General features: G+C 39.0%; 2 protein-coding genes across 2 annotated transcripts in view; both read left to right on the top strand.

Moving 5' to 3' along the window:
- ANKIB1 (ankyrin repeat and IBR domain containing 1) overlaps nt 1-16,453 on the top strand; it is a 55,957-nt gene extending 39,504 nt beyond the window's left edge. The window contains 11 exon segments of the mRNA XM_008494140.2: nt 3,315-3,403; nt 4,047-4,177; nt 5,279-5,413; nt 5,989-6,075; nt 6,169-6,235; nt 6,635-6,780; nt 7,444-7,622; nt 8,185-8,236; nt 11,012-11,123; nt 12,745-12,878; nt 13,223-16,453. Coding sequence (XP_008492362.1) covers nt 3,315-3,403; nt 4,047-4,177; nt 5,279-5,413; nt 5,989-6,075; nt 6,169-6,235; nt 6,635-6,780; nt 7,444-7,622; nt 8,185-8,236; nt 11,012-11,123; nt 12,745-12,878; nt 13,223-13,975 — 1,885 coding nt within the window. The 3' untranslated portion in view covers nt 13,976-16,453.
- A 5,379-nt stretch (nt 16,454-21,832) lies between these two features.
- On the top strand, nt 21,833-25,920 carry GATAD1 (GATA zinc finger domain containing 1). Its single transcript, XM_030445150.1, has 5 exons — nt 21,833-22,103; nt 22,220-22,345; nt 23,147-23,206; nt 24,765-24,948; nt 25,628-25,920. Exons 1-5 carry the CDS (start codon nt 21,909-21,911, stop codon nt 25,816-25,818), a joined length of 756 nt encoding a protein of 251 aa, XP_030301010.1. The 5' UTR covers nt 21,833-21,908; the 3' UTR covers nt 25,819-25,920.
- Nucleotides 25,921-27,023: the final 1,103 nt, after the last annotated feature.

Genomic DNA, 27,023 nt, shown 5'->3' on the forward strand with positions numbered 1-27,023 from the left:
ATTTAGAACCAAGCATGCCAAAAAAAATTGTATGGGATGGTGTATGACTGTACTATCCTGTGTCAATTCATTAAATAACCTCATGTACACACATATTTAAGTATTTGAGGCCATAGCAAAGATTTATTACACTGTCTTACTCATTATTGGATCTGTTAAATGCAAATCAGCAGTATGGAGTATTGGGATGTTCTGTTCTGAGGGAACAAGAAGCAGGATATTGGAGATTTTTGTGTTTCTGTTTTGGATAGTTTAAGTGTAATTGAACCATGGCACATTCTGTATTGTACAAAAGAATCAGCAGGTCTTACCTCTTCCTGAATTTTGGTAGAACCACGTCAATGCAACTGGAGTTTAAACAGGACTATGAAGGCCCTTTTTGCTTCATACACAGCTATTCTGTTGTCAAGATCACTCCAATTGTTTTACTTTGGGATCAGCACTTTTCCTTTCTGTTATCTTCTGTTGAGTCTTAAGATGAATACAAGCTTGAGAAGGAATAAAATGCCAAGGTATATTTGAAAAACATTCCTCAGATTGCCTGTCTTCAACACTTCCAAGGAAAGAACAAAACTGTTACCAACAAAAGCAAAAAAGTGCTGGGATATTTTTCTGAATTGCAGAGTGAAGTCATATTGTAGTTCCTTGAGATTATGAGACAGAGAGTTTATGACTAATGCAATGGAATGTCCTTTTCATTGTTGGAAAATCAAAAAGGGTCAGATAAAGTATAGACATTCAGACAAGCTGAGTATAATCCTCTTCATTTTTTGGTTGAAACCATGATGCAAGAAGAAAAGATGCTGAATAATCTGCATGTTTCCAAATATCACATAAGACTCTTTAAAGAAAGATGCTTCTGATCTTAGTTCTTTCCCCATATGTATGGAAAGGAAGAAGGAACAAGAGGAAAGTAGACACAGTAAAACAGCCACAAAAGCCAGAAAAATTAACTTGGGAAGAGGTTGCTCACAGTGGATGGAGAACTCAGAAGGAAAAAAACCTTATAGAAACAAAACAGAAAATGTTTTTTACCAGTGAACATTTAACAATCCTTAGTACTATTCCACAAGAAGGTTACATCCTCTCATCTTTGCATCTGATTACAAAGAATCAATTTTTCCATTGACCTGAAGGACAAGAGCTTGAGACTACTTGACTGTAATATTGACATGGTCCTTCAGACATTGGCAGCTTCTGCTTGCTTTACATGAGCTGGATGGATGTACTAACTTCCTGAAATATCCTCTGAAAATGTCCCCTGACTGCCTAATTTTTAGAAGCAATGTCTTTTTTCTGTTTCATGATAATATTTCTGAATGTTCTTTTTGTGTTAATGCTTTGAGATACTGCACAAGCAAATACAGTCCAAGTCTTGAAACAGACTTCATTTGAGCAGCAAAAAGCCCAGGAAGGCTTTTATAAGGCTTTTTTTTCCTCCCACAAAAGTGAATGAACAGTTTCAACTATGACAAGACCGTTCTGCTAGGAACCAAAGCATCCTGCAGTACTATAAATCAGAACCATTTGCTAAGGCCGTACTGGTCTTACAGTACAAAAACCCCATAAATGAGTGAGTACCTCTTGAGAAAAAGAAAGTGCATTCAGAGTGTTTTCATCATTACTGTATGCTTTAAAAAGAGCTTGCTTTATATCTTTAAAATTCAATCAACACATTCCATGGTTCCACAAGTTCTACCAAGGTAATCTACAATTTAGTCATTGTAGTAGCAATCGATACTGCATCTAGTAAGAGATACTTCAGAATTTATGCATTAGGAAACCCCTAAGATAATCACTTGCTTTTTTTGGTAATATATTTTTTCTATAGCCTTCCTGCTTATAAAAGAAGAAACCTTGCTGAGTCTATTGAGCAATCTCCTTTTTTTTTAATGTAATATTCTCTTGTGACAAACACAAAATTCTATCCCCTTTCAGAAAAAGCTTTCAGAGATATTTAAATGTGTTACAAATGAAAATGTGGACAAATCATACTTCTATTTATTATCAGATACATTCAACATACAAGAACTCCTTCATGCTGTTTCAGAAGCACAAGGAATAGTAGCAAGCAGACACCTGTGAAAAATGGTCATAGAAGGCAGTGCCCACTTAGTTGTGCATCATCAGTACTCCATCCTAGGCAAAGAGGAGGGGCAAGGGCTCATTCTATAGGAGACATCTCTTCAGGTGCACGTGAGAAGCCAGTTTAAGGTGAAACAATCGTTTTGCTGGCTTGATTCATGTTCGTTGTATGATACAGACATTATCATGAGAGGGAAGAAAATACAGAACTGCATTTTTCATGGATGATGCTTTTAGCCTTTCCATGATTTTTAAACTTGTTTTAAATTGCTACATTTTTGTTAAGTATGTACTGCACCTTCAAATAAATCAGCAGCTTGAAGAAGCTGTCAGGGAGTCTATACAACCTTTTCAGTAAAAGTTTCATGAGATTTAGGCTCAGTGCTCTTACTCTAGAAAATGACATTGCAGTGTGAAAATCTTTGTTTTGGACTGAGCTGAGGAAAGAACTTCTTCCAGGAGTTTCATTTGATGTGTCAGACGTCTGGGGATGTTTGCTGTCATTCCCATACAAAAGGGGGAAGTAATCACAAATTCGAAATCCATATTGACACATCTACACCCAAGAACCATCTGGAAACCATGTATCTGCCACTCAGTAGGACTAATTACCATCCTTAAAGCTAGCAGGAACTTCAAGAAAGCTTGAGGAATCAGTTTCTCCACTGCATCCATGTAACTAAGTTTAAGCCCCCATTTTAGTCACTCCAGTGGAAAAAAGGGTAGATATCCATAATGCTCCTGTTGAAGGTCTTGTATCTTTTTCTAGATTTAAAGCTTGAATCTAGTTAGAGGGTATTTCTTACAATTGAGTGAATTGTGCATAAAATGCATTTCAGCTATAGCAGACTCTCTAGTTTTGGATAATTTCTTTATTCTGGTTTACCTGTATCACAGAAACCGTACTAGCAATCTTTGTGGCACTAAAATGATATCCAGGCATAACTCTAATGAACTGCAAATGAGATGATTTATTTCAGATGGTAATTTTTAAAAGCTCTTTTCCTCTCATTTAAATTCCTTATTAATCATAATAATGGTAATCTGTGCTTGTGAGCAAGTAGTCTTAAGAGTATTTTAAAATAATGTTACTGGGATGGCTTTTTTTATCTTCCTGACATAATTAAGCATGGCCTGAAAAGTTTCCATGGTTTTTAGCTTTAACCAGTTTTAACTTTCATTCTAAATGTCTAAGTGGTAAGTCTTTGTGTACACACCTTCAATTTCAGGGAATGTCTTGGTGAAGCGCACGAACCTTGTGACTGCCAAACCTGGAAGGACTGGCTACAGAAAATATCTGAAATGAAACCAGAAGAACGTAAGAGTCATGCAAGGGGGGATCATAACTTTTACTGAAAAAACTAACCATAGAATAATTTGTGATCTCTAAAGGTCTTCTTGTCCAGCACCCTTGCAGTAAGCAGGGACATCCTTAACTGGATCAGGTTGCTCAGAGACTTTGTCAAGCCTCACCTTCAGTATCTCCAGGTTGGGATAATAAAGGTTGGGTTTACATAGGACAGGCATTTTCTTGGTCAACTGAAACGAAAAAAATAATGATGAAGAGTATTTTAACAAATACTAACTTAATTTGATTACCACTGTCAGCTTTTTCTATAATAAGTTATAAATATTCAGAAAACCATAGAAAATTTTATAAAGAGGCAAAATACACCACACTTTGTCAAACTTTGCCAATTTTTCTCATATATATTTGCTCATTCCTATATCATAAATGCTATATATATGAATTTCTATAGAAATACATGTGGAAATATAGTTAAATTATATGTGTGATAATATATAATATGTATAAGTTAGAAAATGCATACATTTAAATACGTGACAAATATGTAGTGAAGAATTACAGTATTCTGTCAAGAAAGAGACGACACTTACTTACATTTACAGTTTCAACTTCTCTGTTTTTGCATGGTTCCAATCCTGACACCCTCAAAAAGTGGTGGGAGTGAGTGAGGCGTACGAAGATGCTGCCAACTGCCTGTGGTTGCTAACCAACTCCAAACCATGCGCCAACTGCAAATCTCCAATTCAGAAGAATGAGGGGTGCAACCACATGCAATGTGCAAAAGTGAGAAAGACCCTTCATGCAGTTTGTTGTGAAACCATAATTCAGGTTGTGCATGTCATACATACTTTTTAGGACATCCAAAGCCTCTTAATGTCAGGCGTGAGATCTGTTGGAACCTGTTGCAAGAGTTATGGTGGGTTACATGTCTTTAGAGAATGTTTAATGTTTAGTGAAATCTGTTTGGCTGGCAGACGAGCACTGTAGTGATCAAAATTTCATAAACACCCAAGAATTACTGGCAATACAGTATGAAGCTGGAAAGGAAAAGGAAGTAATAGATGGTTTAATAATCATTAGTAATGTAGAAGAAAAAGAACATTTTCATTTGGCAGAAGATGAAACATTTTAAGGGATGGTAAGCTCTATTGAAGGTTTTGCTTTACTACATTTTTGTTTTGCATTATTTCTCTAACTTAGTAACAAAATGGAAAACTGTAAACAGGAATTAATCGGTAGGAATGAAAAGACAGCAAAGAGTAATTCCAACAGAAACTTACTGGAGACAGCAGCCAAAATATGAGTCATGAGTTTGCACTATGCTACCAAAATAGAAAAAAATATTTTTTGACATGAATTCTGTATCATTTGAGAATGCTTTTTTTTCTCAAACTAGTTATATAACTACAGCTTCTCCTTGAGAAGCACCACTAAACATAAGACAGTAGCACACACTTAACCTAGTTGGCCTCCAATAAAAAACTAAGATATTTAGGAAGTGTGTTATTAGGAAAAATTAGCTCTTTCTCATGAACAGTTTGCCACTTAAAAAATAGGACTGTCTTTTTTTAAAAAAACAACAAAAAAACAAGGCCTGATCAGCTGTATTTATTTTTATTTCACCCACTGAAAACTTAACTTGTATATCCAACATAATCTTGTGATCCAAAGAACAAAAATTATGACTGACATGGTTTTATAACCCAGATCTCCTGTAGGAGGTAAAGTAGGACAAAGGCTCCTCAGAAATTGTTTTGACCATAAGCACACTTAGAATGATGTTAATTCAGTTGTTCTTGGAAAAATAATGATGCATAACTGCAAATCTACAGTGTGTCAACTTTTTTGTGGTTTTTTTTTAACTCATTCCTTTTTTTTCCTAAGTGCAAATATGACTTTTGCTGGATATGCTTAGAAGAATGGAAGAAGCACAGTTCTTCCACTGGAGGCTACTACAGATGCACTCGCTATGAGGTTATTCAGCATGTAGAGGAGCAGTCCAAGGAGATGACAGTGGAGGTAACCAATGTGTATGTTTGAAAAATAGCATGAAGGCTGCAATTTTCTGTTTAGGATAAGTCTCATCAAAATTATTTCAAACCCAAGTTCTAAATGGAAAAATACAAGCTTAAATGTATGAGGTAGACAGAAAGGAAACACTGCTGATTTGTGAATAGAAACATAGGATTTGGTTCTGGTGTTTTGTTGGGTTGGGTTGGGTTTTTTGCTTTGATAGAAACCACTGGTGAATTGAGTCAAGTCACCCTTCTTCTCTGTGGCTTGGATTCCTTTTGGGCATGCTGGTACTGCAGTTAGCTGCTGTACCCTACAGAAGACATTTTTGGACATTTGCAAGGTCTGCTCTAATACCATGCACACAGAGTGCATCAACTCTTTGTCTACAGTATTTTTGCAGGCTTTTGTATTTCAAATATTACATTTGTCTCCTTACTTTCATGGTACTCATCAGCAATGTGTACAATATTTCATGAATAATGGGAATAGAAACAGTAGGTTATGTAGTTATATTTAATGGTGACTGCTAAATTAAACCATAAGATTTATTTTGGTTTCATTTCCCCATTATTTTCTAGGCTGAAAAGAAGCATAGAAGATTTCAAGAACTTGATAGGTTTATGCACTATTACACAAGATTTAAGAACCATGAACTTAGCTACCAGGTATGAGTCAAGCCATTTTATTGACTTTTGCTTCTATTCTGCAATTTAAAAAAGTAATTATCTTACTGTACTTTATTTATTTCCTTTTTCTAGTTAGAACAGCGCCTTTTGAAAACAGCCAAAGAAAAGATGGAGCAGTTGAGTAGAGCTCTCAGTGGAAGTAAGTATTTGCTGTGTTCTATGAATCTGATTTGAAACCAAATCAACTCTCTTGTGACTAAGCCTTTTTTGGGGGGATATTGCTCTCATCAGTCTGCTGTCTGATATGATCTCTTCAGTATTAGAATTCATAAGCAGTGGATAAAAGCTAAATGTACAGTAAATCTTAATCTATCCCAAAGACTTTAGGAGAAAGTAGCATTAGCAAAGGAGAAACTAATTTTCTGTGCTTACTTCTGTAGTAAGAGCACTGTGTAGTCACTGAGTATTTGCTGCTGTTTACTTGCAAAATTTTTAACTGACATGCACATCAATTTTATTATTTTGGAAGAAGACTTAGAGTAAAAGGAATGCTGACATCACAGGAAAATATTTTCATGATGCTTCTATCATCTTGCAGCTGAAGGAGGTTGTCCTGACACCACATTCATTGAAGATGCAGTACAGGAGCTTCTAAAAACTCGCCGCATTCTTAAGTGTTCTTATCCATATGGATTCTTTTTGGAGCCTAAAAGCACAAAGAAAGAAATATTTGAACTTATGCAGGTAATATATGCATATATTTTGCTTTTCTGATATTACTCTTTTTTGTAATATTAGTTACCAACATATTTTTGTGATTTTTTTTATTGTAAAACTGATGCGCCTGGTTTATATTTTTAATAATTGGAAAAGCAGTGCATTTTTATTGCTGGGTGACATAGTAGCTTTTAATTCAGTTTTAGAATTAATTAAAAAACATCACTTTGCTGCATAATAAAAGGGATAAGGAAGGAAAGAGACAAAAAAAGGAAATTATGTACTGCTAGCCTGCTTTTCTGAAGGTAATATTTTTCCCTCAGCCCTCATCTCCCTCTCTAGCTCCTCTTTCCTGACTTGCCCTTACTGATGTGTCTGACAAGGACAAAACTGGGGAGTACCTGGGTGGCAGTGGCATCAGCAGTGGGGTCTGCTATCTCCTTTCCTTTCCTTTAGAGTTTCCAAAGATGTTAAGTATGTGCAAGTGCAGGGCATCCCTGCTCCAAGCTGGAGGATGGCAACAGGCTGGTAACAGAGCAGGCCAGAAGGGCAGACATTTTGGGATATCTTGATATTTCAAGTAGTATTTCCAGGAAAATAGATATTGTCCTGCTTAGTGTTTGTGGTGTAGAGCTCTGCCCCGTTTTCATTTCACTGCAAAATCATTTTATTCTCTATTAACTGTTGCAGACAGACCTAGAAATGGTCACTGAAGACCTTGCACAGAAGGTGAACAGGCCTTACCTACGGACTCCTCGCCATAAAATCATCCGTGCAGCTTGTCTGGTACAGCAGAAGCGTCAGGAGTTCCTGGCCTCTGTGGCCCGGGGTGTTGCACCTGCAGACTCACCAGAGGCACCCAGGCGCAGGTAATCCAAACAAAATACTCTACAAGCCAAAAAAAAGTTCATTGGTAGCTGCCAAAGTGGGTGAATCTACGGTCAGTCTTCGACAGTGAGGTGAAGTGGAGCTGATAAACGTGGTGGCTGTAAATCGCAGACAGTGACAGTTTCTTGGATATTTGATCCTGAATAACAAACATGGAATAACAGCTTTTCACTGAGGAAAAATGTGTTTGAGAATCACTGCTCTGCATGTTGCAATCTAAATTGCTCCTCCATATGTAAAATATTAATGATTAGATGTCATGGTTTCCATTTTACTTTTTTTCCTTGAAGATAGTCACTGTATACCTGGTACTCTCAAAAAATATGTGTTTGCTAAAAATATTGAGCAGTTCTGGAATAGCCAATAATTTAATTGTATGGTTTTCTAAATTAATTTTGAGGTAAGAATTAAAGCAGAAGATTTGTTAAGTTCAGAGAGTTACAGTTGCACTATTTTTTACATGTTGATTGGTATTCAAGCTCTGGAGGTTGTTCATACTTTCTTCTACTTGGAAACTTCATGGTGTATCTCTTCATTTTATAGCTTTGCTGGTGGAACATGGGATTGGGAATATTTAGGATTTGCATCCCCCGAGGTAAACTATTTCTTTTTCTTTTTTGACTTAGTTCTGCATATTCTAGACACACAGGTATGATCACAGTCTGCATGAAGAGCTTCCTTATTTTCAATCAAAGCATTTCAAGTTGTTTTAAGCTTACATTTTATTTCACAATAGAAGGAAATATATGCATGGGTAATTACTTTTGAATGCAGCATCAGTTCAGCAGAATTTTACAAGAATTCTAAGAAATTTTCATTCTTCTCTAACAATCCAACAAAACCATACAGGCATACACCTAAACATTGTTAGCTGTTTGAAATGTTTATTTTTATTTCTATGTATTGAAAGAGGATGGAAATTGCATATTCAAATGAGATGTGCTTCTACCACTTAACCAAGAATGAAAATTGTATTTTTTAAAGTAAATATTCCACTATCTATAAAGGAGAAAGAGTAAATAATTTTCAAGACTCTGCACTGAAAATACAAGAAGCTTCCGATAAATATTTCCTTTATCATCTTAATTCTTATTTAATATTTTGAGAACATTAGATTAAAGAATTCAGTTAGGAAGAAAACTTGATTTCAGCATTTCCTTCATGCTGTTTTCTTTCTAGTTAGTCATTTTAAAGCATCTTGGAAAACTCCATGTACTTTTTCTATATATTTCCTTTGCTATTGTTGGTGAGCATCACGCTGGTGGTAAAACAGTTCGCTTCTCCACAAAAGATCAGCTTGCTTCTCCTGTCTAGTTCCTCTAGTCCTTTTTTGCTTGTTTGTTTTTTTTTAATAATTCTTCATTTGATGATACCAAACTTAGTGGGATGTTACTGTATCATCAGTGGAACTGGTTATGAGAAAAAGCTGGTCAGAGCTATGTTGATAAGCTGTTTGGCAGTAGGTGCCATTTCAGTTGTGCTTACGTGATTGCTTATGAATTTTTATGATTTGCCTAAATGTGGCACTGTCTGATGCAAGTTGGTTTCTTTGCTGCATAGCTACAAAGGATACTTGCAACCACCTGTGCTAAAGGAATGTTGTAGAATTAATAATGGTCATCTTTATTTCAGTGAATTTGACTGGAATTTTTTTTTACATACAGCTGTACTTTTATTGACAAGTGGTGGTATGTCTGTGTGTACCAGTTTATTACAGGAAAGAAAATCTTACTGGTTTCAATAAGGAATGCTGCTTGTTATAAGCCATTGTGGGAAACCATAATGTTCCTAATCTATAAAATTAAAACTCCTTTTGTGTCAAAAATAGTTCCAAGTAATGGGAAATAAAATTTTATCTGTAGTAGTCAATATATCTTTATAGAGGGTAAAAAGCAACCAAAATTTCAATGGCTATTAGTAAAATAATTTTTTATTGTAAACACATAATAGATAAGATCTGGCATGACTAACAAATCTTAGTGTTTAGTGATCACTTCCCATTATCCCTTGTTGAGTTCATATTTTCAAAATAATTACATAACTAATTCTGTTACATTTTCTTCATATTAAGATATGATATTCTGTTGTTTTGGTTGTCTACTTCTGTTTAGGAGACACATCAGATCCCTATGAGCTGGAATAATACTTTAGGGAAGAATCCTGTCATATTTATCATAGATTTTTGCTGTTCCATAGGGTAATAAACATCTAATACTGATCACTGTTGATGAATAACTAAGATATATTGTGTAAGAGAAATTACACTTCTGATTATAAATCTTAGATAATTCAGATGTTGAGATATTCTAGGAGAGTTAATCTAAGAAAGGAAAGCTAATGTTAATATTATCTTTCCCAATTCATGTGGCCAAGTGAAGCCTTTGGATTACAGAAGAAAATCACAGTATTATTTTCGAAGGAGAAGAGCTAGTACCTGTGTGTATGTTTTTGTTGTCTTGTGTAAATGAATTAACTGAGATCACAAGAGATCTTACCTACACAGTCAGATTCAGTGTCAGCTCTATTAACCATAAAGCATATCTGGAGATTTGCCTTCAGTCACAGAATTGGTCTCTTAGTATTAGGAAAGGTATAGAAATCAAAGCATTGATATTACGTTGGTGTGGCCACGTAAGTTGTGTGCAGGTTTGCAGACTACACCAAACTGTGTGGTGAAATTAACCCGCTGGAGGGAAGGGATGCAGGAGTTCAAATACATATGGCATGGCTCTTTAGACTCTCAGGTCAGGCAGAAATAGAGAAGTTTTGTAATTCATGGAATAAAAATCCATCAAAGACAGCTCATTAGAAGAGTATCAGCTGTGGCTTAAAGAGTTCGGAGTGTCCTGCAGGCTGGAAAAGTATTAACAACTCCCAGTGTATGTCTGCCAGCTTTCTATAGTCTTCCAAAAGTTATTTTCTACTGGCAATTTCTGGCAAAAGGGACTCTGAGATAATCTGTTGGTCTAATTCAGATTGTTTTGTGTTCTAAAATCACTCGGTGTATATATATATTTAAGTGTGTCAATGTGTGTGTGTCTAAAGTTTGGCATCAAAACTTCTAAACAAAAAATGTGTACATGGAATTCTTTAGAAAGGGAGATTGCAAGTATTAAAATGTTGGCAATACATCAAGTATTTTTCTTTGCTAATTCATTATTTTATAGATTTAGGATTACCCTGGAAATTTTTTGTTATTATTTATGTTAAGCATTGCATGGGATAACTTGCAATTTATTTTTCTGAAAACAGGTGATTTTATAATAAATATATAAAATCACACATTTTTTTTATTAAAATGTGGTGCTTGTTACATCAGAAAAATATTACTGCATGCTGCCCTGTATTTTGTAACCTTTGGTTTATGCAGGAATATGCTGAATTTCAGTATCGGAGGAGGCACAGGCAACGTCGGCGTGGAGACATACACAGCCTGCTGAGTAATACTCCAGATCCTGATGACCCCAGTGAGAGTACATTAGGTATGTTCCTGCCTGGGGATGGGTTTTTTTCTGTCCCTACTTCATAAAACAATAGTAGTGACCACAGTGTTTGTTCTTCTGTGGATGCACTTTAAAGAGGTTTTAAATACAGTGCTGTGTTTTCCAGGATACACAGGCTTGGTTTTGTATGTGGTCTTAGAAGTGTTGCTGACTTCATTGTGGCAGCTTCTCTTTTTACAGAGAAATGCATTGATCTTCCTCCTAACAACTCTTGAGCTACCTAGAGCAGGTTTGCTTCTCTGAAGAAATGTTGAAGGGCGCATACATCATTTAACAGTCTTATCTATATACCAGCTCTTCTATGCCAATTAAAAGGACGAGTTCTGCATGAAGAATGTAGAAGAGGGTTTCCCTGCTGCAGACCTGGTAGTCATAAGGCTGTATTCCAAAACCCTGCTCAGAAACTCCTGAATTGGCAGAGACAGCCAGGAAACAAGTTGGCAAAGGCTATGACTTCCATCCTGCTGCTCTTCTAAGCAGTGCTGTGACTGGTAGTGCAGTCCCTTAAGGTCACAGTAACTTGGCTTTCTGGGCTGTCTCTGTTCTGCCAGGGGCTTTTGCAAAGATAAAAACAGTAGCTTTGAAAACAGATCATACTCTGACACTGTTTCTTCAGAGCTGCCAGTTGCGTGCTTGGTCTCTAAGCCATGCTGCATAAACTCATGTCTGTGTCTCATGAATTTATGTACTACATGTAGATGGTCCTTGAAAAACAAAAGGAAGACGCCTTTGCTTGAGAGATACAAGCAAATGCATTCTTTCTTTTAGAAACATTAAAAGGATTTTGGTGAGCACTGGTCCTTTCCTGTTATGAGTAAAAGGCAAAACTGTCTTGTTAGTTCAAGGGCTAGAATTTGACTGAACACTTTTATATTGTAATGATGACCAGTGCATACTGTTATAGCATGTAAAAGACCATGTTTGTCTCAGCTCAGCTCATTTTGAGTTTTGAAATGGGAAATTCCATTTTCCAAAGTCAAAAGAGTTACATTTATTTTTTGTTATGGAGCAGTTTTTCTGAAAACAGCATTTTACTTTTTTGTTGGTGGCGGTTGTTTTAAGAAAACAGCAATGTCAGAGGTTGTGGAGGTATAGACTAATGACTTCATTTTGCTACAATTTTATGGTAAAAAATAATATAATGTTAACATTAAAGTTGAGTTGTTGTCTTTGAAAGAACAGAGAAATTGCAAACTTTGGTTGTAATCCACCTGAAAGCGCATCCTGTTTTGTGTCCATGTGCGATATTTTTCAGGACTTTCCATAAATCTTCTATGTGCCTTAAAAGCACTTTCCCCTCCTGCCAAAGGGCTGATGCACCTGATGGCATACCTCATCCTTTCAGAGAGACAAGAAGGGTATTGAGAGCAGAGAGGCCCAAATGAACTGGGTAGTCACTCCTAAAACAGTGAGACTGGTGCTTTGCCACTGTGTGAGAGCTGGTCTGGAAGGAGTGCATAGGAATATTTAGTGCAAAGTAAATAAAGGAGCAAAATTGCAGAGCTAGAATCCAAAAGGAAGGAAGAAATTCCATTAGTAAGTAACAGTGAAGGCTTCCTCTCTGGTGCTTCAACCATTTTTGTTTTAATTGCCCAAACAGACACTCAGGAAGGTGGCAGTAGTAGAAGACATGGCACCTCCATGGTGAGTTCAGCTTCTATGGGTATTCTGCACAGCTCTTCGCTTCATGACTATACCCCTGTCAGTCGCTCTGAAAACCAGGATTCTCTTCAGGTATCTCCCCTAATCTCTTTTCCATTCCCTCTGCTTTGCCCACCTTCCTCTGCTCTGCTTTTCTGTGTCATTTTGTCTCTCTGCAAATTTTCTTAATTCCTCAATGAAAAAGGAAGAATCTAGGCCAACAAATTGTATCTTCACATCAGTAAGAATTTGCTAAACAATCACTAATGTAACAAGAGACACAGTCAAATTTGGTTGTCAGAAAAATTAATGCTGATAAATGACATGTAGGAATAATGAATGAATTTGAGATTTGATCCCAAATTACTTTTAATCTGAAATATGAAACAAGATGCTTCAGACTTTTGTTCTGAAAACAACTTCATGTATTTCCACAGGCTCTGAGTTCTTTGGATGAAGATGACCCAAACATCCTGCTAGCTATTCAGTTATCTTTGCAAGAATCTGGCTTGGCCATAGATGAAGAAACAAGAGACTTTCTAAATAATGAGGCATCTTTAGGAGCAATAGGTACCTCTTTACCAACAAGATTGGACCCTGCTCCCATAAGCATAGATAACCCAAGAGGCGCTTTGAGCAGCTCTGAGCTGTTAGAACGTGGTGACAACCTGATGAGACTGGGTGGAGGCAGTGACCCTTTTTCAGCTGATCATCTTCATTCACACCCCTGCAATGATACAAGAAGTGGATTATACTCAACATCCAGTGATGCTGATTCCAGCAGTCAAGATCCCAATACCAATGAAAATCTACTTGGAAATATTATGGCCTGGTTTCATGACATGAACCCACAGAGTATTGCTCTGATCCCCTCAACAAGTACAGAAACAGATGAGGATTCACAGCAACCCAGTACTGAAGATGGGTCAGCAGGGCAAGCAAATCTCACAGACACAGGGCTGGAGCCTCAGGAGGAGCATGCACTGTTTGAGGATGCACTCAAAAATGAAGGCAGAGGAACCCAATCAGAGGAAATCACTTCTGAAGAAAACATTATTCCAGGTGAAATGGTATCATCAGGTGGTGATAATAACAGGGAGGTAACGAGTACCCTGGATGCTTCAGGAGATACTTCAAGTCAGACTCCTCAGACCTCAAGTGAGTGGATTGAACGTGTGCATCTGGTATGAACAAAAACTAAATCTGGAGTAAATGAGTGGTGGTGACAGATGGTACAGTGTGTGGAGTAAGCATTATGGAGGCTTTGATCCACATAATTACAGCTCAGTTGTAACCACTGACGTAACAACGGATATTTAGGAGTTCTCTTGAATTGTAGTTCTTTGTAATAATGTGAACCTTTCAAGGAATATCCTTTGCATTTAATTAGGTAGTACTTGCCTTTTTGCTCTCAAGAAAAAGGAATAAGTAGGCTGTATTCCACATTCCTAATATAATGCAGCATCTGTTTAGCCTTAGGTTGACGATCCATAACTTGAAAGTACGGATTAAAGGCTTAACACTGATTATTTTGGTTGGTTTTCCTAAGAAATAGTTTATTCCATTTTTTTAGAACTCATTCTTTCACCAAAATAACATTTAGCAATTTATTTGGGTTTGTTTTCCATAACTTTTCCTTAGTAATTTTTAATTTTTGTTAGCAGTGTGAACGGAGGTATTTAACGATTCTCTTTAGTACTGCTCCAGGAACAAGTTTTAGGGGATATTCTTTCCCATTAAAATCAAAGACTTTTTCATGTCTATTTCAGTCCAAATGTGCCAAACTGTGAATAGTTAGCTGGCAGTAGCCTAATGAAACAGTGCAGTGTTACTCTATCAAACTAATCCCACAATTCTTAGCCTTGAAAGAAACCACTGGGTAGCATTGCTTCTCTAAATTTAAACTGGCATGTGTTGCCACGGTGACTGCATTTAATTAAATGTAGCCTGTATCTTAAGTTAATAAAACCTAATGCTGCTGTTAAACAGTTATTTTAAATACTAAAATACAGTGAGTTAGCAACAGCTATGCTGTATTTTAAGAGACACTTTAATGGAAGTGCAATCATAGTTCTTTGTTTTCATAATTCTACAAAGCATTCTATGCACTAATAGTGCAATTACTTTTAATGATAGCATTTTATAAAAATATAGGAATACAGAATTTTCGTATATTAGCCAGTCCCACAATTAAAGTTCAGATAACACATTCTGCTCAACATGTTACGGTGCCTTTGCCTAACCCAACTGGATAGTTGCCACAGTTAAAGATCTAATTCAAATTCAGTGTCTGTTCTGGAGTAACTATGCTATTAATTGCAAAAACCTCCATAAAACCACCCATGGCCTTGCCTTTACAGTAAATAACTAAATGTTCAGTCAGTGTTTTTGCATAAACAAAACACTGCTAGGTATTTGTTCAATCGCATAATATTCAGTTGCTGTGTGGTTACTGTTTAGTGTAAAAAAAATTTAAAATAAAAAATAAATTAAAAAAAAAAAACCAAACACAAAAACCCCTTTTCCTAGTTGTTGTACCGTGAAAAAAAATACTGGTTTTAGATTCGCTTAAAAGCATCAATCTACACTTAGTGAGATGCAATGGTACCGTATGTAACTACAACTAGAGTAAGTTGTTGAAATGGCTGTTTTAATTACATATAATCAAAACGTGTCATAACATGAGCAAATTACATACACTCCATTTTAAGTTTTTGCTTAACCGTTACCAGAGATTTGTTGATATGATATAAAAGTTTATTACTACTGAGTGTGTATAGGCAAGTGTCATGATAGCAAAGTTTATGTATTGATTACTGTGAGTTCAAGTGAGTGTTTTGGTAACTAATTCATGCAAATCCAGCTTTTGAACCTTGCATTCACAAGGTTTGTATTAGTGAAAAAATAACTAAGAGTATTTTACCCCATAAAAACGTAGTTCATTTTGCAAGCATCTTTAGACAGAATGGACTAGAACAGTCTCAAACCATTTTCAAACTTTTCCTCTAGCCACCTGACTCCTGACATAGTCATGAACATCTTTGGAAATAATTGACATAATCATGGACATCTTTGGAAAATACCTACTTTAAATTTTTCTGTGGTATAAAATCCTTCAACTGAAACAGTTCTTCATGAACTGTCACCATTAATTGGTCTGAAAGTTGTTTAACTCACGTAACTTCCTTGAATTGTAATTTCTGAATAGAAAGATCCTTACAAACAGATTGTGTATTGCAATGAGATGTCTTGCAAAGTTACAGTAAGGTATGTAAGAGTGCTCTCTGTGAAGATAGTGAAGTTTGTGGGTTCTGTTTTTTTGTAATTTGGTTAGGTTGTGCAGTATATCCATTGTTTCTGTGTTACTCTTATGAGCATGAAATTAGCCTATTAAATTTGTATTTTCTTGGTACTTATTTTAACACCATAGTCATTGACTTTACAATTCAAAAATAAAGTTTGGCAAGACTATTTTGTAAACCTGTTAATTTTATAATGTAAAAAGATTACTCTAACCTTGAATTGTTATTTGCACTTTCATAGTCTATACTTGATACATTCCCACTTTATATACAAGTAGGATACTACAACCATGTAGATGTTTGGCCAAATGAATGCTGTTAATAATATGTAAAATTCTTTGATTAAACATTTATTACTTAAACTAATTCCGTCCTGTCTCATTACATCTTAGATTTACAGTAGCAGATTGTTAAGACTGATGATGGACATTTTTAGTATACACTGAGTCCTGTGCCAGATTGGCTGGGGACCATTATAGTAAGTTGAATGTTTTGATTTGTAAATATAAGGCACCTGTACTCATCATGCTTTGAAACAAAACCTAGAACAGACTATTTTGTCTTAATTGCTAAAGACAAATTGTGCATTTGTTTTTTGTAAAGAGTAGTGCCTTGTCACCTTGCTCTAAAGCTGGTGGGGAGAGGGGGGGGACAGGACTAATTTTTGAGGAAGATCTTGTTGATTAGTGTTTCTTAAGGGCCACTTCATATCCAGTCTGCCTTGTAACCAGGAAATTCCAGACTGCCTCACTTACATTAACAGACACTAAACTATTCTGTTCATTGTTACAGTAACTTAATTAGCTTCCTCCAATAAGCATGCCAAGATGCTGGAATCTAATGTACAAGCATGGATAAGTCACTACAAGGCACTTCCCATCACCTGCTGCTGTGGCATCACCACGTATGTGGCAATTAGCAAGTACTGAGTTTTACTCAGATCATGAGTATCATCACATGAGAGATTTTTGGTTTTATGGCAGCTGAGATATAGGCAAATTTAAAGTCTACTTTCTGTGCTGTTTAAAAGCATAATAACATGCTTTAAAATCAGACCCCTCCAGAGCCCAGTTTCAGAGATCTATTTATCAAGGCCAGTTTTGCTGTTACCATCTCCTCCGTCTCTTCCCCTCTCCCAGAACACCCAAGGCATCCCATGGTAATACTCAGAGGCTGGTAAGAATGGAATGGAAGCCAAATACAGGTATAGTGCTAGCTAGTTTCTTTACTAAAAATTGTTTAGACAACCTACTCAGAAGTAGACGGTATACTTGGGAGCATCCTTATTACTCTTCTGCAGTTCAGCAATGTATGAAAACTTGAAAGATGTAGAGCAAAACTGAGTGTCATTTTTACCACCTTGTCCTTTTAATTAAAGCACACACAAAAGTGTGAACTTTACTTTTTGTCACTAATGCAAAGAGAGAGAATCCCAAAGTCACAAGTGAGGTCGTGCCCAAGGAGCATCACACTGCATCAGCATCATAAAGACTAAACCAAGCCTGGAGTATTTCTAGTGGCATGCTCTTTAGCAGGGACAACTAATTCAAATGCTGGTCTCGTGCTAAAACTGCTCAAAGCACTAGATCCTTGAGAACTGTCTCAAATGAAGCAGAAATAGTAACCTATAAAGACAAGCTGTTAAGCAGAAAGCCTGTACTACAAGATCCCCACTTGTGACAAGATTCAATAGTGAAAAACTCTCAGATGTTACAAAACTAAGTCCCAAGAGCACAAACTGACAAAACATGACAAGTGCAGAAATCTTGAGTTTTGTTAATAGTTTTATTTCTGCTGTTCTTGTATCACAGAAGCATTTTAGATGACAAATGAAGTAGTTTGAGATACAGCTTTAATGTGCTTTAAAAGAACTACTTGTGGTTATGGTTTGTTATCTCTGCCATTGCTTGCCCTGGATACTTCCCACGAGGCCAAAAGACCTCACAAAAACCTGAGGTCAGTTCCTGGCTCTGCACAGTTAAATGAGTAATTAAGACCCACAAGTTGCAAAGGTAGATGCATGCTACTTATTCTAGTAATAATTATACAATGTTTCAAGACTAATACTGGTTTTAGCTATGGGAATTAAGAGAATAAAGCCTGCTTCCTTCACAAGAGACCTAATACATACAAGACCAGGTGGAAATGCAAAGTGCATGAGTCAGTCAGATTCATGCCAAATTATATGCACTACAGCACAAATATTTCTGGAGAAATACTCCAGGTGAATCCTCTGCAGCTGTCTGTGGAACAGTGACACACAGAAAATTAGAATAAGTATTCTTCTGGTGGGAGCCAACAGACTATAGGATAGCAGTAGGAAGCTATGAGGAAGCAATGCAGTTAAACCCACTGCAGAACAATTCATCTACTTAAGCAGGAGATGCACAGAGTCTGTGTGGATGTGCATCACTCCCATAAATAACCAGCACCTTCCCTGAAAGCTCACAAGAAGAAATGATCCTGCACTGACAGCCTGTGTGTCACTAACATTCACACTCCTGCTCCCCAGGAGGAGTCAGCGTTTTGTTTTCTCCACCTCACTGTCCTGTCTATTTACATTTGAAAGTCCCTCAGAGCAGGGATGTGTTTTGATGATACTGAGTCAAAAATAATCTCAAATTAAGTGGAAATTATGCATCAGTTGGAAGAAAATAGATTTTCTCCCCAGTTTTAGCCGAGCTTACACCATGCAAAATCCTTCTGCTAAGTTTGGCATTTCCCATTCCAGCCAGGCTACAGTCTTAACAGTTGTCTTTCAACTCCCTTCAGCTTCAAAGAGAATCTTGCTCTATTAAAGAGAATTATGAGACTGTAGAAAATGCTCAAAATTTAGAATGAACTTGGGATTCTCTAGAGAGCAACCAAAAAAGGGGTACTTCTAAGAAGTTCTGATCCCCAGCCCCTGCTACCCATAACTACCAGTTATTCAGGAACTCTGTAACATCAGAGTATTTCAGCTCTTGCCTGCCTTATTGCCTGCATAAAGAGTTAAGAAACAAAACAAAACAAAAACCACCACCAAAACCTAATTTTATTTGGCATAGCTAAAATACATGGTTGTATTGTTTACAATTTTTAACAAAACATCCTAACACTGCTCCTTCTGTTACCTTTCAGGCTAGGTAGCGAGTGATCAAACAGCACTGACACCAGTCCCTGCCTGTCACATTCCAAAGGCTGGAAATGTGGAGATTCTTGCTGGATTCCACAAGGACAAAGCAAAGATAACACAGTATCAAGTGCAACTACAGAATTTTATTGAACACAAACAGAACAGATAGGCTATAGTTGTTAGCCTAATTCTAGAGAGAAAAGAGAAAGAAAGGAAGGGAAACTAAAGCATCACCTAAGGGTAGAGGGAGAGAGGAGAGAGGAAAGTCCACCACCCAAGGATCCATCAGCGTCCTGTCAGTCTCATGGCAAAGACATTGGGGGGGGGGGAAATGGTGGTCCCATCCTAGGAGAAGGGGAAGGGGTAAGAGTCTCTCTTCCTTTTATGCTATCCATGTCTTGCTCTGCCACAGCTGCTAGCCAATTGTTGCTCATCCTGACCTGACCTGGAAAGTTGTGTTGAGTGGTCGCCTCCCTCGTAGTTTGCTGTCTGCTGCGTCAGCAGAATTAACAGTTCTTGTCAAGCTGTTTTCCCCTAATCGTCTCTCCTAATTAATAGTATCCAACCTGGGCCTGTCAAGGAGCTGTTCTTTCTCAAACTTTATGACTTCCCTCTTACCTCTTTTCAGGCTGTCTCTTCTTCTTCTTTCAGACTGCTTGAGACAATACATCATTCACCCCATTCGTTAGAGAGAAAGATAAGAGTATCACCACCTGCAGGCTGGGCCACTCCTACGAAGAGCTCCAGGCCACATTTCTTTCCCCCTTTCCCCCTCTCCCCCTGTTGTATGCCATTTGTTGGGGGGGGGGAGAGCTTCCAGTTACCAATTGTTATTTGAGGCAAAGCCTGACTGGACCCTGACACTGCCTCTCCATCACAGTAACACCAATGGCCTTCCACAGGGCCAGCAGAATTATCATGCACTGTAATCCCAAGGAGTCATTTACTGAGGTTCCATTGAAATGACAGTCACTTCATAAACCACAATATGCCAAGAAGTACTGAATTAAATATCTCTTCTGCCAATCTTATATGAACAATAAAACCATAAAAACAAAAAACATAGTGGGCAAGTTATCAGAACAATGTACTGTAGCATATTTAATTAGAATATCCATATATATATAAAACAGATGGATCCTACATTTGCAGCAGAAGAGAAGACTGCAGCCTTGCTTTGGAAAAACCAAAAGGAGGGAAGGTGGGAGATAGAAAGATGGTTAAAAGGCTGCAGCAAAACTACAGCTGAAAAAAACAACCACTTCCAAATAAACCCATTATCCATTAACACTGTATCTTATCAAATTCACAGAATAAAAAGCCTTCACAATGTACTAAGTACTTTCCTAGGCACAGATGGATACCATCATTTACTTCCACTCCATTTCTTTGCACACCACTAATGCTGTGCAACCATGACTAACCCAGGCACCCCACAAGGACCATAACAACTGGGAGCTGCATTCTCCAGCCCTTGCCTGCTGCATGCAAGTAAGGCACCTGTAAACAGATCTCTGCAAATTATGTCTACCAGTTTTGTAGTTCCTGCCATAATATCACTGAATGAACTATCCATATTTTACATTAAAATATTTTTGCAGGATGATTTTCCTCTATGTAAAATATTACTATTAAATAGTAATACTTAATTACTATTAATTACTTAAATATTATTAAAGAAGAAGAATTTTGTCCACTGAGGATAAGACAAAACCTTTACACCAAAGGTTTAAATGAAACATGACAGCTAAGCATGGAAGCTAAGGATGTAAACCTTTGTGCAGGAGTGGACACTTCTTTCATAAGGGATGGTTTGGGACCATGCAAATTGCATCAGGGTGTTAAAAACGTGGTTCCCGCATTTTGCTGGCAAAGCTTCGTCAAGAAATGAATTCCTCCCCCGGGATGTTTGAACCGATCCGTGGCTGAGGGTCCATGCAAGAGGGGCTGATGGTTTAATGGAGGCCGACGCTGGCGTATGTCGAGATGTTTGTAAGATTCACGGTCGCTGTGAGACCGTCAATCTGAGTCCACCTCTTGCCCTCTAGTTTTCTGGTGAGTAGGAAGGGTGACAGCTGTAAATCCTCGGATGAAGGAGTCGAGCATCCCCCTGCACTGGGGAATGCAGTAGGTGCCCGAGGCCGGTTCTGTGCTTTGCTGAACGCGCCGGGGGTGTCCCCGACTGCCACTGCCTCGCACTGACGCTGCTCTCTCTGTCATGGTTTTCTCTGGGGCAAGAGCTGTGCCTTGCTCCGATCAAGGATTCCTTCGCTCTGGGAACCGAGAGCCAGCACTCGCTGTCATTTCCGAGGGAAAAGGCCTTTACACTACCAGGTTACGGACCCATGGAGCTCCTCTCTGCCCCCATAATCTCCCCGGCGAGCAGAGACCTGACACCCGCCACGCTGAGCCGGGCCGCATCCTCCAGGCTGTGCCCAGCCACAAGCACAGCGGGCTCAGCCTCCGGCGGGAAGCGGTGCCCCGCGGGGCGGTGTCGGCCGGCGCTGAGGAGAGGCGGCGGACGGTCCCGCAGCCACCAGAGGGCAGGCCCGGGCGCCCCTTTCCTGCCGCCGCGCCTCGTCTCGCCTCGCTCCGCCGCAGCGACATCCGCCGCCGCCGGGAAGGGGCCGGCGCCGGGGCCGGTGTTGGCGCCGCGCTCCCCCGTCTCGCTGCCCCGGGGCCGCGGGCCCCGCCACCGCCCGCAAGATGCCGCTGGGGCTGAAGCCCACCTGCAGCGTGTGCCGCAGCACCTCCTCCTCCATGTGGAAGAAGGGCGGCCAGGGGGAGATCCTGTGTAACAACTGCACGGCCCGCTCCGCGCCGCCCGGGCCCGCCGCCTTCGCCACCACCTCGGCCGCCGCCCAGCACAGCAACGGCGGAGGCGGTGGCGGCGGGAAGCAGGTGAGGCCGGCGGGGCCGAGCTCCCTGCTCCGCGCCGGGTCCCAGCGGGACGGGCAGAGACGGGCCGGCCGTGCCCTTCCCTTCCTTTACTTACTCGGTCGTTTCCCTGCCCCCAGAGTAAGCAGGAGATCCACCGGCGGTCAGCGCGGCTGAGGAACACCAAGTACAAGTCTGCGCCCGCCGCCGAGAAGAAGGTTTCCACGAAGGGCAAGGGGAGGAGGCACATCTTTAAGCTAAAAAACGTAAGGCGGTGCATGGCTTCTGGCGGCGGGGAGGGGAAGTGTCGGGCTGCGGGGCCCCGCGGGCTCGGCGGGCTCGGCTCGGGGTAGATCCTCAGCCATGTCCCGGCCCCTGGAGAAACGCCTGGGCCGGCCATGCCCCCGCCGGTACCGCCTGCCTGGACAGTGCGTTGGGCCCCAGTGCGGTGTTTTGCATCTCCTGTCACAAAATCAGCCTGAAACCTGGGTAGGAAGTGTTTGTCGCCAATGCCATTTTATTCCCCAGTAGTACAGTCACGCCTGCCTCCTTCCCTGCCTGCCTCCCTCCTTCCCTCCCTGCCTCCCTCCCTGCCTCCCTCCCTGCCTCCCTCCCTCCTTCCCTCCCTCCTTCCCTCCCTGCCTCCCTCCCTCCTTCCCTACCTGCCTCCCTCCCTCCTTCCCTACCTGCCTCCCTGCCTCCTTCCCTCCCTGCCTCCTTCCCTCCCTGCCTCCTTCCCTCCCTGCCTGGGTCACCTCCCCGCTCAGCATTCGGCCCTCCGGGCACATTCCGAGAGGGAAGGAGTTGTGTGTAAATAGAAACCAATCACCTCAATGTAGTACTCGCCTCTCTACTTAGAACCCTTAGAATAAAAAAGTTAACTTGTTTTTAAAGTACAAATGTTTGATATGTTTGCACCCCCATTTCTTGTGTTTTCCAGTTTTCTAAGAAGATAACATATAACTGTGTTTCTTCTAAAAGGAAAAAAAACCAAACCAATTTAGGATTATATGATATAGGTGGTTTGTTTTAACTCTTGATTTTCTGTTTCTGTGTTCTTTCCTTAGCCCATCAAGGCTCCTGAGTCTGTATCCACTATAATTACAGCAGAATCTATCTTCTATAAGGTATGGTTTACACAATGGTGTTCACAAAAAAGTCCTGATGTTTCTGTTTCCACTTTCAAAAATTACCACAGACAGTAAAAGATCTAGGGATATATAGACACTGTTCTTCCTTGCTTAGCTTTTGTGAAGGATTTTGCTCAGCCTTATGTTATTGCTGTTAAGTCTGCAAGGTAGATTACCACAGTAGTTCACATAGTTCCTTCTCATCATCCTATTTTTTCCTTCCAAGAAAAAGATGCATCTGGTTTCCATAGTAATTATTGTAGTTGAGGGTTTTAAGCTTTTAACTTTCACCGTGCAGAGCTCAAGCAAAAGTGACTGTAGTTGATTATTCACAATATTGCTTATAGGTGGGGTTGCACTGCCCTAACATCCAAACTAGGTCCTTTGAGAGCTGGGTGCAGGGAGTCTTGAACACCTGTAAACATGATCTGTTGCGATGAAAGCAGAAGCTGCCTTCACACAGTCATGCTTGAGAGCATTTTTACCAGTATGCCAAAGGTGTTTGTGTTTTGAAGTTTTGAAAGTTCTTTTTGTTTCCTGATAGTACAAAGAAACCATTTGAAATGTCTTTTCCCCCAAATAAAATGGACAGGGCAGCCACTGGGAGACTGTTTGGGCAGGAAGAGTGGTGGCTTGAGCTTCTGTATACTCTCTAGAGACCTGATGCTTTATGTCTGGCATCCTAGATGGATCTCTACAGTTCAGAAAAGAGTTAATGTATTTTCTTGAATGGTTTTGTTGTGGTTTTTTGTTTGTTTGTTTTTTAAGAAATGTCTAAGAATTATAAGTTTTATTTAATCTGGTATCTATGCAAAATGTGTCTATTTTGATACTTTGCTGTTGAGAAGGAGGTTGGTTGATTTATTTGTGTTCTTTTCATGTTCTTTTTTTTAAACAAAACCCTCCTGGATGATATTTGGCAAACTCTGATACTGACACTGCAGGCATTGTGCTGTGTGACACTGTTGTAACATGGAGTTGCTTTGCTTGCCAGCCTCACAGTTTATAGAACCATGGAAGGGTGTTGGGAGTTAGATCTCTGTCTTGGAACTCCTTTGCACTAAAATGAGTGAACTTCTTCATACACCGAAAGCTGCTCTCCCTGCATACACAGGGAAATTACTCCAGTTACTTTTTGGAGAAGGTGGTGTCACACCCTCCCACTTCTGACAGATCCAGACCATCACCAGTCTGCAGTCCTGGGAGAGGGGGTGCAGAGTGGCTGAGAGAGCTGAGTCTTTGAAGGCTGGTAATGCCAGCTTGCTTCCCAGACATTTGGTGGCCAGAGACCACATGGAATTGCTAAATGGGATTCTGTGGCTGCACTCAGGCTCCTGGGTACTGGGTGACTGCACAAGCAGTGCTGGTGACTGCTTAGGAGAGACAGAACAGTCACTGTGTATTCTTTTGCATGTGGCTGATTAAGGCTGTCTTTCAAGATTGGGGTAATTTGAGATAATTTAAGATACTGCTACTTTAGATATGAGTCTGAGTCAGAGAGTGAAGCTTCTAAAGCCAGATTGCTAAATGTAATTATCATTTGTGTGTCTTCTAGGGTGTATACTATCAGATTGGAGATGTTGTCTCAGTGATTGATGAGCAGGATGGGAAAACATACTATGCTCAGATCCGTGGGTTTATTCAGGACCAATACTGTGAAAAGAGTGCTGCACTAACCTGGCTCATCCCTACGCAGGCCAGCCCCAAAGATTGCTTTGACCCAGCATCCTATATCATAGGTGAGCTCTAAGCCTTCATTTTATATAAGTACTTCTATGTGCCAAGACTACCACAGCATTGTATTTTTTAAATTTTTCACTTGTCAAGATCATTTACACAGTTTCCACATTTTAGACCCTGATCCTGTAAGCCTTCAAGAAACTTTTTTCTTTATCTTACGTGTATAATATGATTAGCACTACTGCAGTGAGTGTTTGTGCTCATGGGCACAGTTACAGTCTTGCAACTTTAAAGATCAAATGATTTCTCAATAGATGGAATCATTGCAGTGTAAACCTGATACACCAGTCCAAGTGACCTGACTTAGCTGATCTTCATCTAAGGTACTCTGAAAGTATGCCACAAGCAGAGGCATAGAGTGTTCTGCTACTGATTATAAAATTAATAATAATTCAGAGAAGCCCTTTTGACAGGCAGGCTACAAATAGTAACTATTTAAAATATGTTAGCTAAACAACTGAATGATTCAAATGAAAATAAAAAAAAAGATCAGCCCAACAAAAGTCAAGGTAGAGATTTCTTACCTTGTATTTGAGGTTACTTTGCCATAAAAGTCATAGATTAAAAAGGTGTACACTCTTTAAGAGGTGCTGGCTGTAGCTGTATATTTTTAAGTCCTGCATACCCTGATTTTATGCCTTTAAATTTTGTCTTTGACAAATATTTTTTTTTTCCTAGGACCAGAAGAAGATCTCCCAAGGAAAATGGAATATTTAGAATTTGTGTGTCATGCACCTTCAGAATATTTCAAGTCTCGATCATCTCCATTCCCTACTGTTCCTACAAGACCAGAGAAGGGCTATATATGGACTCATGTGGGACCTACTCCTGCAATATCCATTAAAGAAACTGTTACCAATAATTTATAATTTTTTAAGGAATACGTTGGACAAGTTATTTTGGGTGTGTTCTCAGGTCTGTGAACCCCATACAAGAACTTAAAAACATTATAAAATGTTCATTTTACTTTATGGATTATGGTATTTATTTATTTTAAATTATATCAGATCTTTTGAGTTTTTTCCATTTGATGCATTATTTCTGTGCTCTGTTCTTCAGACATTATTGCTCCTCTCGAGACAAAACCACAAGTTTCAGGTTATCTTCAACCTTGGTGAGCAAAGAATTGAATTCTAAAAGTTATCTTTAGTGCTTTTCTTTTCCAGAAAAGGAGTAAAAATACATTCTTTTAATCGTCCAGCACTTTCATATACTTTTAATTAACCATGACTGCATGTTTTCTTAACCTCTTAAATAATTGAAGAGTAGGGTCATATAAACACTAAACTTGCATTTTAACAGTTTTCTGTTATACTGGAGAGGATTGATCTCCTTCAGACTCAAACCTGTTATCCACAAGGCATTACTCTCTGTAACAGACACCTTTTAAGGGGATTTTGTATAGCTGAATCTTAAACATGTATGTAGCCTTCTGCTAATTTTAGCTTATATAAAGGGATAAAGTTCTTGTAAAGCTGGTTGCAGTTATAAAAATTAATGTTACTTGGCTTTGCCATGCTGGCATCCTCGTGGCAAAAATGTGTTGTGATTCCTGAGCAAGCCAATGCTGATGTAAGGTTTGAGATTAACATTTTTACTATTTTTGTGTTATCTTGGTCTCTTAAAATTGTTTTTTCAGTCTTTGCAATTAATGATGGTAAGAAAAATTCCTCAAGCAATTTAAATGAAAAAAAAACTTGTTTTCTAAAGGAAATAAAGACTAATTTTATATATAACAGTCTCAATATACCAATGAAAATATCTAAACAGCAGAAGAGCAAAAAATGCCACAGGCTAAATCACCCATGTTAAAGTTTTATGCACTACATGTTTTACATGCCAGTCACCTGCAAACTCTGAGGTGCATTTATATGACCTGAATTCCTTAGGGTTAGTATTTCCTGCTGGCAGCAAAGGATAAGAGCTGTAAGTGGCCTTAAATTTATACATTAAGATCTTTTTTGTTTGTTTTTTGGGGTTTTTTTGGACAGACGTGACCATAGCACCCAGAAGCCCCAAATCAACTTTAGTATATTATATGAAAGTCTGTAAAAGTTGCACAAGGCTGATGTTT

The sequence above is a fragment of the Calypte anna genome, chromosome 2 (assembly GCF_003957555.1).
Source record: "Calypte anna isolate BGI_N300 chromosome 2, bCalAnn1_v1.p, whole genome shotgun sequence".
Classification (NCBI taxonomy): domain Eukaryota; kingdom Metazoa; phylum Chordata; class Aves; order Apodiformes; family Trochilidae; genus Calypte; species Calypte anna.

Bases quoted from the DNA above. Each gene is read 5' to 3' on its own strand.
- GATAD1 (XM_030445150.1), top strand. From the start codon at position 21,909: ATGCCGCTGGGGCTGAAGCCCACCTGCAGCGTGTGCCGCAGCACCTCC. The intron at 22,346-23,146 runs GTAAGGCGGTGC...TTCTTTCCTTAG, and splicing joins ACATCTTTAAGCTAAAAAAC to CCCATCAAGGCTCCTGAGTC. The intron at 23,207-24,764 runs GTATGGTTTACA...TGTGTCTTCTAG, and splicing joins CAGAATCTATCTTCTATAAG to GGTGTATACTATCAGATTGG.